Source organism: Morus notabilis, unplaced genomic scaffold, assembly GCF_000414095.1.
Source record: "Morus notabilis unplaced genomic scaffold, ASM41409v2 Scaffold283, whole genome shotgun sequence".
Classification (NCBI taxonomy): domain Eukaryota; kingdom Viridiplantae; phylum Streptophyta; class Magnoliopsida; order Rosales; family Moraceae; genus Morus; species Morus notabilis.
Window position 1 is genome coordinate 111,012 of NW_010360513.1, and position 14,986 is coordinate 125,997.

A 14,986-nucleotide genomic window follows, 5' to 3' on the forward strand; every position below is an offset into this window, starting at 1 on the left:
CCCCGGGGCTGCCGAGGCGGCTGGCGGAGGAGCGCAGTGAGAGTGGGTGAAGGAGGAGCATTTGGAGCAGGTGAGGCGCTTGGAGGAGGGAGGGACGTTGGCGTTGTCGTAAAACTGGAAGCAGCTAGGGCAAAACGACGACGGATGGAGGCGGAGGACGCAGGAGGTGCAGAGGCGGCGGTGGATCCCTCTGATCCGAACATGGTGGAGGATCCACCGCTTCTGGGACCCGCAGTTCCCGAGTGGGTGAAGGAGGAGCATTTGGAGCAGGTGAGGCGCTTGGAGGAGGGAGGGACGTTGGCGTTGTCGTAAAACTGGAAGCAGCTAGGGCAAAACGACGACGGATGGAGGCGGAGGACGCAGGAGGTGCAGAGGCGGCGGTGGATCCCTCTGATCCGAACATGGTGGAGGATCCACCGCTTCTGGGACCCGCAGTTCCCACACTCCGATGCCGACCGGCCGTTGTTGCTCGCCGGAAGCGGATTGGGGCTGGGCTTCGCCAGTGGCTGGTGGTTCATTGCCGTTGGATGAAAATAAAAATACTGAGGCCGGAGAGAGGAATATGGAACCCTAGGGATTTGCCGATTTGAATTTGGGAGATTTCTTAGTCGGTTGCCATTATGGTTTTTTAGGGTAGAGAGAGAAAGAGGAGAGAGAGAGAGAGCAATACATGCAAGTTTACTGCTCCTCTGAGAAAATGTGAGATTTTTTTGGGTGTGATTTCTTCTTCTTCTTCTTGGGAGTTCAGTTGTATTCTGTGATTAGGGTTCATAGGTGAAGGGAGATTTTAGTTGCAGTGAGGAGAAAACGAGAGACCAGATGAGTTTGAGGTTTGATTGTTTGGTGGTGAGTGCTGACCAAGGATGGAGTGCCTTTAACCCAACAAACGGTGTCGTTTCATTGTGAAAATAATTTTCTTTGCTACTGATATTATGAAAATAATTCGTTTTTTTAAATTAGTGAGAGGATTAAGATTGATCAATATACATAATCAACCATTTGGCTACTCAAAGTTCTAATGTTTTGTGCCCAACTAAAATAAAATCCTTCTACAGTATGATTATAGTGTCTATTTTTTACCATGTCAAAATCACATTAAACTCAAAAAAACATGTAAAATAAACAATTTCTAATCAAGATTTAATAATTAAAAATAGAGAATAACCAGTAGCTTAATTTTTTTAAGACCTATTATAAAAATCTCAAAAAGAAAAAAAAAAGAGGAAGCTTATGTCATAAAGTTTAGAATCTAAAATCTATAATGACACTTGATAGAGTGAAAAAGAAGAAAGTTGTAAAAAGAGGACTTTCCTTTATAGATCTATTTATTAATAGTGTCAATTTTTAATTATTAGATCTTGTCAAAATCACATTAAGTTAAAAGAGTATGCATCACAAATAGTTTTTGATATAAATATAACGGTTGAAAAGTAGAGAACTACCAGTAACTCATTTTTACTGGTCCTACTAAAAAAACTCAATAAGTAATAGTAAAAGTTTAGATGTTTTTCTTTTTAAACTGTTCTAATTGACTGGGTTTTAAGTTGTGTTTGAGCGAGTAATTCAAAGACTTGTTTAGAAAGTATACTTAAATCATGATTTAAGTTCATTGTGAAAACCTCGTGAGATAAAAAATTTTGAAATTTAAACTCTTTATAAGCTAAAAAACACTATAGTAAAATTCTGATATAAATTTGAGTATAGCTTCTAAACAACTCATTAAGTGTTAAAGCGTTTAACTAGAGACTGATTATCATTTTAAGACGAGGTAGATCAATAATAAAGTACCATCAACCTTTTCCTTCCCATTCTAATCCAAACATTGGAACCCAAAACACAATGACTCATCTTTATCCACAGATTCTCCCAACGCTAAAGACAAAACTTGATTAATTATTTTTCTTTTTGGTAGATCAAAGACAAAACTAGATGGATACCACTTTTCACCCATAGGATGCCATGTAAACATACAAGAAACTTGCATATGAATCCTCTTTCTAAAGGGCCAACTCACACGTCTTTGAGAGCTCACAATCACAAATCTCCCTTAGATCATCTGTCTAATTTCCGGTATTCCAAACTGTCTAACCAATTACATTTTTACCATATCATATAAAGAACAAGTATCATAAAGTCAGTTAAAGAACATTTCAAATTTTTTAAATGATGTGGCAGATGATATTATTGACTAGACACCAAAATTAAACTGGTAATTTAAGATATCATTTATACCTAATAACGCGGTAAATAGACTTGGCTCATAAATTTCTCCAAACAAGATACACCCATGCTCATTTTCTTTCTGTTTAGTCTTTATGATCAAAGGTGGAGCCTACTTGCGGTATAGATAAACATTTTGATCCTCGGGCCCAGTTTGGATTTTTCTGCCCTTGTGACCCCAAACAAGAAAATGAGCCTTTCGAGTCTTGACGTTGAAAATCACGGGCATCTCCAAACCTCTTTGTATCAACTTTGGAACTCGAAATCATGAATGAGAAACATCCATTATAAGCTGTATTTCACCATTCAGAAGTACCAAGAGATGGGTCATCTTTTACAAAAAAAGTTAAATCAAGAAGTAATGTCCTGTAAATCTGGCTGACAGAGAGTGCAACCTCAAACTAATTTTCTAAGTGAATAGTTTTATCCTAATACATGGGCACTAAATCTAAATCTTCATAATACCAGGTACCCAAGTTGATTGACATTACAACTAGAGAAGGAAAGAAATGCAGAGAAACTAATAATTACATACATTTAAGTTATCTTAAACAAAAATATGGGGTCCTCCAAATCTCTGTCCCTCGTAAAGAGCTTGTTAGATGTACAGATTATGATGCTGTTGGTCCAGTGATGCAATCCTATAAAAAGGTCCAGTAAAAGGATATCAGTTCGCAACTTTTCTATCACAAAAAACAGGGGAAAAAAAAGCAATCGTTTCAATAGCAAATAGAGCATGGAGAGAAGTGGGAAAAATAGAAGGTAATTCCTGAAGTCTAACTCAGCATGGAAAAGGTGGCATATTAACATGTTATCGGTATAGCTTACACTGCCAATCAAATACTAGACGTGCATGAATGAAGCACATGGATATGTAATAAACACTCTGCTTCAGATGAGACGTGTAAATGGTTGACTAACTGGCAATGCAAAAATGGAGATGATCAGCCTTGCCATGTTAAAATGTCGATCTGGAGTCATGCAGGCGAGTCACACTTAGAGACAGTCTTTATGATCAATCATAAAATGACTCGTGTATGCAAGAATATATAGACCAAGCTAAGGACATCAATGTGATGAAAGAAAATGTAGCAAAAAATAGTGCGGATTCAGTGTAGCAAAACATAGTGTGGATTCAGAAACTCAAGTTGCAAAAAAAGAAGTATTAAGTAAGAAAGGATAATACTACTGTCGTAGCGCTCCATACTATTTCCTTGCAGGTGGACTTGTTGTGGCCGAGACCCTTACATCGGCTGCACTGCAGTTGACGTTTAGACATGTCTTGTGATCCTTGTTTCTTTGTTGTGGGCCGTCCTGGAGGACGACGTGTAGGAGGAGGGGTTACGGTTACAGCTAGAGTAGTTTTAGAAGAATCTTGCAGCAAAGGCATCTCCACGTTTGGAACAGGATGGATTGACTCTGAGTATGTTAATCTGTAGCTCTCGGTTGTGTAATATCTTGAGCAATAATCATAGGGGCTTTGAGCTAAACAACTAATGACAGCAGTTGCGTGGCAGCAAGGCAAACCGGTAAGCTGCCACCCCCTGCAACTACAGTCCCAGTGATCAATGTTTACAATTTCAATCGAATCACCACGGACCTCAAATGTGCTACCAGCTGACAGTAACACATGAAGTCCACGGACTTGCTGGTTTTCTTTTTCTAGCTTTTCCTCCATGGATGGAGTGAGCCTTGTCAACCACTGGTTAGATTCTGTCCGCCGTGTATACATCAACTCCATAATCTTACCCCTTATTACGTCAACCATTTGAGTTATTGGCAACTCATGTGCATCAGAAGCCCAACTGTAGAACAACTCCCCAAAATTTGATGACATGTGGTTATATCTGGCACCCTGAAAAAAGGCATTTGCCCAGTTCTGTGGGTCACTTTGTACAATCCAATTGTAAGCCTCCAGTGAAATACCTTTGATGCTCTCAATACTCCTTTGGAAGCTTTCGGGCTTTGGTGCATAAGCAGCAGCATAAAAATCCTCAACCATTAGGCGTTTCACCTCATGAGAAAACTGTCCTTTCAGGTCTTTAAGAAGTTGCTCAGTCAAGTACCGTAGGCAGTAACCATGGAAAGAACCCTTGAATATCTCTGCAATCGATTCCTTTAAACCCCTCTGTCTGTCTGCCACAAATGTCAGTGGACAAGATGTTATTAATGCTAATTTAAGTTGTAATAAAAACCAATGCCAGTTGTCATCAGTCTCTGCATCAACCACAGCGAAAGCAACAGGGAAAACGCCATCGTCCCCATCTGCCGATGTTGCAGCTAATAAAGTGCCTTGGTACTTTGACTTCAAGGGTAAGGCATCGAGGAAAAGCAGAGGCCTGCAACCTTGTTGGAAACCATACAGTGAGGCATGGAATGAGACAAACAGGCGATGGAAACTGGAGTCTTCCTTAGTGGTAAAATTGGCTAGACTACCCGGATTGGTCTCCATTATCCTCTCGCAGAAGGAAGGTAACTGATTATATGCCTCTTTGTATGATCCCTGAAGCTGCTCCTTTGCAATTTCCTTCCCACGCCAGGCTTGAAAGTAGTTCAACTGTATTCCGTATTCTTGCTTGATGTCATTTACGATATCCTTGGGCTTATAATTTGGGAGAACTTTTAACTTCTCCTTAATAATGCTTGCCACCCAACTCCTAGTCGCCTGATGCCCAGTTGTTGCAACAGCTCCTTCACAAGTATGGATCGGGTTCATTTTCTTAATGCATATCAATTGAGTAGTTGACAACCGCGATGCATGAATTCTCCAAGGGCAATCTTCCGCTTTGCACTTGACAGTCACCCGATGACTATCATTCTTCTTATACCTAAATGCAAACTGATGCGCAATGGCATATTTACGCAATGACTCTCGAAATTCATGAACACCACTGAATCTTTGACCCACACCAGTTATAGAATTCTGCCACTGCTGCGCAGATTTAGCATTCTTCTCATTGTTTGGACCAACAAGAGGAAAAATGGGTGCAACCCCAGCTGGCACACCGACCTGAGCATCAACTTGGTTTTTATCATCGGCAACATCGATTGCCATATCGTGTTGGGCAGTATCACCCACAACATCATTCACGACATCAGGGGCGGCATCAATTGGAACCACAGTTTCCGACAAAGTCGTCCTGCTCGACCTACAAAACCCAGAAAATTCAAACAACAGAAGCAAACAAAACCAAACCAGCACAAAAAAATCACCATATCAGAAACTAAGAAAACTACCTACTGGCGGGCATGTTCGAGACATCCGGCGCGACAACCTCTTCCATTATGACATAAACATCTGCCGTGGCAGAATTCCCATGGAACTTTATCATGCGGTTTAAATCCTTGTCGTTTGAAATCGTAATGAGGGTCTTCTTGTTTCCGGGAAGAAAGTATTTAATAGACATCGAATTGATGCTATAATTGAACATCTCCGCAACTTCCGTCTTAAAGTCATTAAACTTAATCTGATCATCAATGTCTATGGCATGAGCATCACCTCCCTTGTAAGACAATGTACCATCTTTACCATTCACAAATTCACCCCCAGATTGACATATAACTATGATTTTTTCCCCCGCCATGACCTGCCTCAAATTCCGACGAAATTCTTCATAATTCAATACGAAACTGATCAAACCAGTCAGATTTTTTTTTTGTTCTTGCCCTCTTTCTATCTAACTGATCATAATCTAAACCACAGAGAAATAACTTATTATTCGAATAAAAAGAAGTTTACAATTCTGTTCCCTGTTAAAGATTGCCTAAAGCGATAAAATAGAGCAATAAAACCCGAAATGTACTAAAAATAAGAAGGGGATTTATAAAACCCTAGAAGAGATATAATTAGAAGAAGACAATTGAAAAAAAAAAAAAAGAGGGGATTTTTTTTTTGAAAGGAAAACGAGGGGATTTTTTACCTTTCGAAAAACACAAATGAGGAAGTGAATTTGAAGGAACGATGTTAGAATCCTCAATCTGGATTTGGAGTTTGGATTTCGCCTCTCAATTAGAAACAAGACTACCCACTTCTTACGGCTATGATTCCAAATAGAGTCTTCCGTACAGAGGGTACGGACACAGAGTGTAGATAGAGAGAGAGAGGAATTGTGCGCAATTTGATTATTTATTTTTCAACTAAATAATTGGCGTGTATATTAGATATATATGGAAAAGGGTGAACTTTTTCTCTACTGGTAAGGTGAATATTGACTACTGTTGAATTGTTATTTATGATTCAAATTAAAAAGATGCACCAAACAACTATTAGTTTACACAAAAAAAATCTATTCTTGAATTCAAGTTCCGCGATAATATCCAAACTTAAAGTTGGGCCTAAAAAATGATACAACAGTTTGTGCAAAAATTCCTTTTGTTTTCGATTCAAACCAACAAATAAATAAGGCTCCCGTTTATTTTACTATTATGAGCACAGTTTAAACTCATTTTTAATAAGTATGCAGTTTAAATTATATTTTATATTAAAATTAAGTTAAATTATTAAACTTTAGAGTTTAACTCATTTTAAATTTAACCGTTTAAACCCTTTATGACAAATAAAAAGGGACTCACTCTGTGCTTTTTGCACCTTTTAAACACAAATTCAAATTTTATTTAATGTTCAAATTAAATTTTTAACTGCATGTTCAAACTTTACTTTAAATTATAATTTAAATCACACAGTTTAAATTTTTTTATTCAAATAAAAAAATTTAAAATTTAAAATAATAAAATTCAAACCAGGCAATTCACCCCAAAATAACTTTCATTTTGTTCGGCCACTGAAAAGTATGTTACTAACGTGAAATTTAGTTTAATCTGTAAACTTAAACTATGCTAAATAATACCTCAAAAAAAAAAAAAAAAAAAAAACGTTAACAATTATACGCAAAAATATGAATCCAAAAAATTTAGAGCTTATTCATTTGAGTTAGAGTGACTTGAGTTTAAATCTTGATTTGAGTTAAGATGTATTTAAATATGGTTTGAGTTAAGACTCTAGTTTGAGTTTGTGTTTGGATGTGCACATTTTGAGTTATGGTTTGAATTGAGAATCTATTTGAGTTTGCATTTAGGTGAGTCAAAACTTGAATTTATATTTAGATAATAATTTAATAAAAACTCAATGGTGATGAAAAATTTTAATAGGGTATATGAGTGGAGTTTTATTCGTCTATTCATTGTTAATACATAGAAAAAAAATCATCTCAATCGAAATTAGAATGAAAAAATTATGACATTTTTAATAATAGAAAAAAGAATGTTCATTAAGTTTGAGTTTAAAAATTTGAGTTAAAATAAAAAATTTAAACTCAAATTTTAATCTCAAACTCAAATTAAAACTTAACTTTTATAAAAAAATATACATTTAAATAAAATTATAATTTAAATTTAAACTTTTTTTTGAGTTAAACTCTAAAACGATCGTTTTATTTTTTTTCAAACACAAAGGATTATTATTGTTCTAAATCCCACCACCACCGCCACTCAGAGGAAAAAAAAAAAAGAAAATCCCATAACCACTTTTGCTTTTTCTCTCCCCAACTCCAGTATTATTATTATTTTTTTCCGAATACTTCCACGCTTTCTCTGCCAAAACATCATAAACCCTAGAAATGCTTCCTGGTTTCCGTTTTAGTTTTCAGATCTGAACCGTTTTCTAGGTAACAATTTTCCCCTTCTTTTCTCCCTCTCCGTCGCGTTTGAATTTCGCATTCACATTTTGCCGTTTCTGCTTCAGGAAGTTCCGTTCAAGCTCGAATTTTCGGTCGAACGAACCTGCATTTTGCGGTAGATCCGAATCTGAGTATGATCTTTCTGGTTGAGGAATTCGTGTTAAAGTTGTGAAAAACTTCGGATTGGTGAGTTGCTGTGAATTTTTCTATTTTTTTTGGGTTTTTCTCGGAAAGAAATGGTTATGATTTTGTCAAATGTTGTTGGAAATTGGTGATAAATTGAAGGAAATCAGTTGCATTGAGTTACTTGAGCAGAATCTATTATGGTCGAGTTTCTTTTTTTTTTTTTTTTTCCTTTCTAGAGAACCAAACAGTAGCAAGTTGGAATTTTTGGTTAACGTTTTTGTTCTGTTTTTGTGAAGCTCATTTGTGGGTGAACTTAAATGGAAGATCCAGTAGTACAACCTGGGGAAGACCCAAAGGTAAAACCCCAAGTTCCGCAGAAGCAAGTCCCAGCCGATTCATCGGAAATTGAGAAAAAAGGTGCGAAAGCTGCGAAATCCTCGGGTGCCGCTTCAAAGGTGTCGGCACCGACAAGTTCCGTTAGGAAGAAAGTGGAGCCAAAAGCTAGTCTGGATTCTTCTTCGAGTTCGAAGAAATTAACTCTTACTGGCTCCTCGCCGAGTTCCAATTCGGCTCCGAGGGTGAGGCGAAACAGCACCGGCGGATTGGCCGAGAAGGCGACTGTTGCCTCTGCCGCGAAGCAGAACAATGCAGATGCTGTCTCTGGGAAGAAGAGCGCGGAGCCTGTGAGGCGGTCTCTCCACGAACTTAGGAGTTCTTTGCCTTCAGTGGCTACGAAGCCTTCGAACAGAACGAGTGCTTCGGAAACTAGAAAGTCAACTCCGGCGACGCCATTGGATCGCAGTTTGAGAAGGTCGATCGATTCTGATGTGACTAATCACACTTCTGCTAGTAGGTCGTCAGCCAAGCCATCACTATCAGTTTCTTCTGCCTCTTCTGCTTCTTCTTCAAGAAGGGTACCTTCAACTTCGGTAGATAGTACCGGGAGCAGTACAATTTGGAAGACGGTTTCAAAGCTGTCTTCTCCGTCTTCTCGATCACCTACGTTCACTAGTGGATTGAGATCTGCGTCTCTATCATCGTCTTTGGATCGAGGTTCTAATTTATCTGGACGCAGGAAAGCAGCGGCTACTCCTGAAATCAGGGATTCGAAGTTCATTGTTCTTCCCCAGGTGGAGATAAAAGCTGGTGATGACGTGGTAAGTGCCTTGTTCTTTCGATTTTCAAACCTTAAAAATGTTAGTGATCACAATAGCTTTGTTCTCTGGGTTTGTCATTTTTAGCTTTTCTGAGAAATGTTTCTGGAATTTGTTGAAGAGTAGCTCTCGGTGCATTGTATCATCCCCTTTGACAACTGGTTTTATGTATAATTTCTAGATGCAATTCCAAATGCCTTTGCCTGACTATCTGCATTGTTCTTCTCCTATAATTTCCTCTCCAATTCAACATGCAACGAACTGGCGACTTAGGGTTGTTATTTTACATTTTTGAGGTAGGGTTGACTTGAGTGATGTTCTTAAGTTGAGTTTTGAGTTATAACTTGAGTTAAAATTGTAACTTGAGTTTATGTGTGGACGTGTATATTTAAGTTATGATTTGAATTGAAAATCTTTTTAAGTTTATGTTTAGGTGAGTCAAAACTTAAATTTGTATTTAAATAGTATTTTAATAAAAACTCAATAGTGATGAAAAATTTTAATAGAGTATATAGGTAGGATTTTATTTATCTTTTCGTTTTGAATGCATAAAAAAAATCATCTCAATCAGAATTAAAAGGAAAAATTTATGACATTTTTAAGAATATAAAAAAATAATGTTCATTAACTTGAGTTCGAGTTTATAAACTCGAGTTGAAGGGGAAACTTAGGGTGTGTTCGGCTGTCCAAAAAAGTCAAAAAAAGATAATTCGAGTTCCAACTTTATTTAAGTTCATGTTCTTTTAAGTTTGAACTTGAGTTTAAACTCGAGTTTGAGACTAAAACTCGAGTTCAAGTGTCCCCTTCAACTCGAGTTTAGAAACTCGAACTCAAATTAATGAACAATATTTTTCTATTCTTAAAAATGTTATAACTTTTTCGTTTTAATCCTGATTGAGATGATTTTTTTTCTATGCGTTGACAACGAAAAGACGAATAAAATTTCACCCATATACCCTATTACAATTTTTCATCACCAAATATAAATTTAAGTTTTGACTCACTCAAACACAAACTCAAAAAAAGATTCTTATCTCAAACCATAACTCAAATGTACACAACCAAATACAAACTCAAGTTATAACTTCAACTTAAGTTATAACTCAAATTCAACTCAAAAATTACACTCAAGTCACACTCTAAAAGAACAGGCTCCTAAACTAGCGTTTAGTCCTAAACTCGAGTTCAAATTCAAATTTAAACTCGAGTTTAAACTCAAATTTTATAAAAGAACATGAATTTAAATAAAATTATAATTCGAGTTTAAACTTTTTTTAAAATTTTATTGTAAAAGAACAACCCCTTAATTTCTTCTGTATTCATCATCGCCATCAGTGTCTACCTTTTTGCTAGATTAGTTCTTGTTTCTAAATATACTTTATTATATATTCTATCGAATTCATATTTTTAAGCTGTCCCGTGGTAAACCGGAAACCGGTTGTCATTGATACTTTTTTCTTGGTTTCTTCTTCTCCTTCTTCTGTAACACATGCAGAAATGCTGTGAAAGTTTTTATGCTTCTGATCCCATGTGTGAATCTGCTTTGGTTGTAAATACTAAATAATATTTGAAGAAAATACAATTATAGCATGGGAATTGTGTCTCCAGTCTTTTCTTGTCACTGCTTATCTAACTTATTCTTTCAGAGGCTGGATCTTAGAGGTCACAGGGTCCGCAGTCTCACTGCTAGTGGGTTGAACTTGTCTTCAAATTTGGAGGTAAATTTGTCATGCACACTGGTAACTGTAAACTGAAGAGAGTTTTTGCTATTGGTTTCTGTGTAAAATTTCTTTCACCCAGTTTGTTGCCTCCTTCACTAATATGAATGGCTTTATCAAGCGTAGTTGGGATTTTAAAAGAGACTTTTGTTTATGTTAAATTAACACCTTATGATTATGTATTAGACAAAGTACGGAAAAGAAAAGAAGTATTCGGCAACTTTCTCTTCTTTAGACATCTTATGAATGTGAAAACCTGATAAGTATTTTATATAACACTGCTTATCATAAGGAGTGCTCTTTGAATTTCATTTCCTCATCTCGAAATTGTTAAATTGTCACAAGCTATGTGGCTTTTATATTGAAGAGAGATGCAGGTTTGGTATGCTTGGTTCTTTCAGGATTTATTGGTTCTTGAAGCTTAAGCCGTTACAATGTATATCAAAGTGCAATGGCATGTAGATTTTATTAAAATACCCAATTTATGGAAACTATAAGAAAGATTGAGCTTCTAGATTGTGGTCCAACTGTGGTTTTTATTTTCCAAGGAACTTTTCATACAAGATGGCTACTTATGATGTTACGATGATAGATGAAAATTGGTGTATTACTTGAAAAGGTTTTTTCCATTCGTCTTATGGAGAAAAACATGTTTAGAAAAATGTAACGATTGTGTTTGTAAAATTTTAAAATTTGTTGACGTCGTTTTTATTCATATTTTATTTTTCAAAGGCGAAAAATAGATAAAATCATAAAGAAAAAAAGAATATTCATAAAAAAATAGTGCTGCTTATTGCATTAATTCTGAAAAATCGTTTATTAATTTTAGGATGCAAAACATAAATAAAAATGTGAATTTTTGATCTCTCTGCGTGTCGAGAGTTTTTTGACATCGTTTTTTCTTCCTTTTTTTTAGGTGATTTTTTTTTTGTAGGCATGCTCAGAAAAATTTAAGGACCGTGTATGTAAATTTTCAGAATTTGTTGATGTCGTTTTTATTTGATTTTATTTTTTAAATGTTGAAAATAGAGAAAATCATAAAAAAAATGGATTATTCATCGAAAAATTGTTTTGCTTGTTGCATTAATTCTTAAAAATTGTGTATTAATTTTGGGATGCAAAACATAATTTTTGACCCCCTCGGCCACATGGTACCCCATTGCTCGGTCAGGAAACTTTTTGACATCGTTCTTTTTACATTTTTTGAGGGTAATTTCTTTTTTTGCATGCATGCTTAAAAAAATGTAGGATCGTGTTTGTAAAATTTCAGAATTGTTTGACGGCGACCCGGGGGCGTTTCGGGGGTGTCATGGGGGTGTCCCTGGGGTGTCATGGGGGTGTCCCGGGGGTGTTCTAGGGCTAACCTGGCTGGGCCCCCGGGGTCCCCCGTGGGTGCCCCGGGGGTGTCTTGGGGGTGTCTCGGGGGTTTCTTGGGGCTGCCCTGGGGGTGTCCCGGGGTTGCCCCGGGGCTGACCCGGCTGTGCCCCCGGGGTACCCTGTAGGTGCCCTGGGGGTGTCCTGGCGGTCCCCCAGGGGTGTCCCGGGGGTGTCCCAGGGGTGCCCTGGGGGTGTCCCAGAGGTGTCCCGCGGGTGTCCCGGCGGTCTCCCAGGGGTCTGCCGGGGGTCTTCGCGGTTTTCCCGGGGTGTCTCGGGGGCTTCCCGAGGGTCTCCCTGGGGTGGCCCAGGGGTTTCCTGGGGGTGTCTCGGGGGTCGTCTCCCGGGGGGTGCCCCGGCGGTGGCCCGGGGGTGCCCCGGGGCTGACCCGACGGTGCCCCTGGGGGACCCTGTGTGTGCCCCGGTGGTGTCCCGGGGGTCCCCCGGTGGGCTCCGTGCCCCTGGGGTACCCTGTGTGTGCCCCGGTGGTGTCCCGGGGGTCCCCCGGTGGTCTCCCGGGAGTGTCCTTGCCTAGAAAAATGTAAGGATCGCGCCTGCAAAATTTCATTATTTTTTGAAGTCGTTTTTATTTTATTATATTTTTTTAAGGCGAAAAATAAAGGAAATCGTAAAAAATAGAATATTTATCAAAAAATATTGTTGCTTGTTGCATTAATTCTTAAAAGTCATATTAATATGAAAAAGTAAAACATAGATAAAAATGTAAATTTTTAACCCATCCCGGCCCCTGAGCAGGCCCCTGAGCGCCCAACTACGCGGGCCGTCAACTTTTTGATAGTGTTTTACTCTTTTTTTGTCATTTTTTGAGGCCATCTTTTTCTGGTCTGCAAAATTTCATTATTTTTTGACATCGTTTTTATTTTATTATATTGTTGAAAGATAAAAAATAAGGAAAATCATAAAAAATAGAATATTCATAAAAAATAGTGCCGCTTCTTGCATTAATGCTTAAAAATGATATATTAATTTTAGAATGCCAAAAATAAATAAAAGGTAAATTTTTTACCCATCCCGGCCCTTAAGTTGGCCCTTGGGCGCCCCACTACGCGGGTCGGGGTCTTTTTGACAACGTTTTACTTTTTTGTCATTTTTTGAGGCCATTTTGTTCTCGCATGCCTAGAAAAATGTAAGAATCCTGCATGCAAAATTTCATTACTTTTTGACGTCATTTTTATTTTATTATATTTTTTAAAGACGAAAAATCAAGAAAAGCATAAAATATAGAATATTCATCAAAAAATGGTGTCGCTTATTGCATTAATTCTTAAAAATCATATATTAATTTTAGAATGTAAAATATAAATAAAAATGTAAATTTTTGACCCATCACGGTCCCTGAGTTGGTCCCTGGGCGCCTCATTACGCGGGCCGGTGGCTTTTGACAGCGTTTTACTTTTTTTTGTCATTTTTTCTGGCCATTTTCTTTCTAACATGCCTAGAAAAATCTAAGGACCATGTCTGCAAAATTTCATTATTTTTTGACGTATTTTTTATTTTATTATAATTTTTAAAGACGAAAAATAAAGAAAATCATAAAAAATAGAATAGTCATAAAAAAATGGTGCCGCTTGATGTATTAATTCTTAAAAATAATATATTAATTTTGGAATGCAAAAAAAAAATGAAAAAGTAAATTTTTGACCCATCCCGGCCCCTAAGGTAGTCCCTGGGCGGCCCATTATGCGGGCCGGGGGCTTTTTGACAGCGTTTTACTTTTTTTTCTCATCTTTTAGGCCTTTTTTTAGCATGCCTAGAAAATTGTAAGGACCGTGCTTGTAAAATTTCAATATTTTTTTACGTTGTCTTTATTTTATTATATTTTTAAAGAGGAAAAGTAAAGAAAATCATAAAAAATAGAATATTCATGAAAAAATGTTGCGGGTAGCTGCATTAATTTATAAAAATCATATATTTATTTTTGAATGCAAAACATATATAAAAATGTAACTTTTTGACCCATCCTGATCCCTGAGCTGGCCCCTGGGTGCCCTACTACACGGGCCGAAGGCTTTTTGACAGCGTTTTACTTCTTTTTTTTTTTTCATTTTTTTGAGGCCTTCTTTTTTGGCATGTCTAGACAAATGTAAGGATCATGTCTATAAAATTTCATTATTTTTTGACATTGTTTTTATTTTATTATATTTTTTAAAGACGAGAAATTGAGAAAATCATAAAAAAATAGAATATTAATGAAAAAATGGTGTTGCTTGTTGCATTAATTCATAAAAATCATATATTAATTTTAGAATGTAAAACAAAAATAAAAATTTAAATTTTTGACTCATTCCGGCCCCTGAGTTGGCCCCTCGGCGCCCCACTACGCGGGCTAGGGGCTTTTTGACAGCGGTTTACCTTTTTTTGTCATTTATTAGGGCATATTTTTTCTGGCAAGCCTAGAAAAATGTAAGGATCGTGTTTGTAAAATTTTCATTATTTTTGGACATCGTTTTTATTTTATTATATTTTTTAAAGATGGAAAATAAGGAAAATCATAAAAAATAGAATATTCATCAAAAAATGGTGTCGCTTGTTGTATTAATTGCTAAAAATTATATATTAATTTTTTAATGCAAAACATAAATAAAAATGTAAATTTTTTATCCATCCAGGCCCCTGAGCTGCCCCTGGGCGCCCCACAACGCGAGTCAAGGGCTTTTTGACAACATTTTACTTTTTTGTCATTTTTTTTCTGTCATGC

At 37.0% G+C, this 14,986-nt stretch overlaps 3 protein-coding genes across 9 annotated transcripts in view; 1 reads left to right on the forward strand and 2 right to left on the reverse strand.

The window, feature by feature from the left end:
* LOC112091316 overlaps positions 1-863 on the reverse strand; it is a 2,148-nt gene extending 1,285 nt beyond the window's left edge. Inside the window, exons 1-2 of the mRNA XM_024164630.1 lie at positions 247-863; positions 13-46 (exon numbers count right to left, since the gene is read on the reverse strand). Of these exons, the coding sequence (XP_024020398.1) occupies positions 13-46; positions 247-518 (306 nt within the window). The 5' untranslated portion in view covers positions 519-863. The remainder of the gene's footprint in view (positions 1-12; positions 47-246) is intronic.
* A 1,383-nt stretch (positions 864-2,246) lies between these two features.
* LOC21411544 lies at positions 2,247-6,352 on the reverse strand. Of its 5 annotated transcripts, XR_002902088.1 has the most exons (5): positions 6,141-6,352; positions 5,458-5,807; positions 3,407-5,369; positions 3,049-3,191; positions 2,247-2,861 (listed from the first exon to the last, which is right to left on the reverse strand). XR_002902088.1 is itself a non-coding variant. In XM_024164623.1 (4 exons), exons 2-4 carry the CDS (start codon positions 5,802-5,804, stop codon positions 2,832-2,834), a joined length of 2,319 nt encoding a protein of 772 aa, XP_024020391.1. In that variant the 5' UTR covers positions 5,805-5,807; positions 6,141-6,352; the 3' UTR covers positions 2,247-2,831. The 5 variants fall into 5 exon arrangements, 4 of the variants coding, with proteins under 4 accessions (XP_024020391.1, XP_024020390.1, XP_024020388.1 ...); XM_024164623.1 differs by lacking the exon at positions 3,049-3,191 and having other exon boundaries at positions 3,428-5,369; XM_024164622.1 differs by lacking the exon at positions 3,049-3,191 and having other exon boundaries at positions 3,410-5,369.
* A 1,360-nt stretch (positions 6,353-7,712) lies between these two features.
* Positions 7,713-11,182, forward strand: LOC21405457 (187-kDa microtubule-associated protein AIR9). Of its 3 annotated transcripts, XM_024164652.1 has the most exons (4): positions 7,713-7,883; positions 7,961-8,081; positions 8,318-9,178; positions 10,822-11,182. In XM_024164652.1, exons 3-4 carry the CDS (start codon positions 8,339-8,341, stop codon positions 10,927-10,929), a joined length of 948 nt encoding a protein of 315 aa, XP_024020420.1. In that variant the 5' UTR covers positions 7,713-7,883; positions 7,961-8,081; positions 8,318-8,338; the 3' UTR covers positions 10,930-11,182. The 3 variants fall into 3 exon arrangements, with proteins under 3 accessions (XP_024020420.1, XP_010094898.1, XP_024020421.1); XM_010096596.2 differs by having other exon boundaries at positions 7,713-8,081; XM_024164653.1 differs by having other exon boundaries at positions 7,713-8,081; positions 10,836-10,910.
* Positions 11,183-14,986: the final 3,804 nt, after the last annotated feature.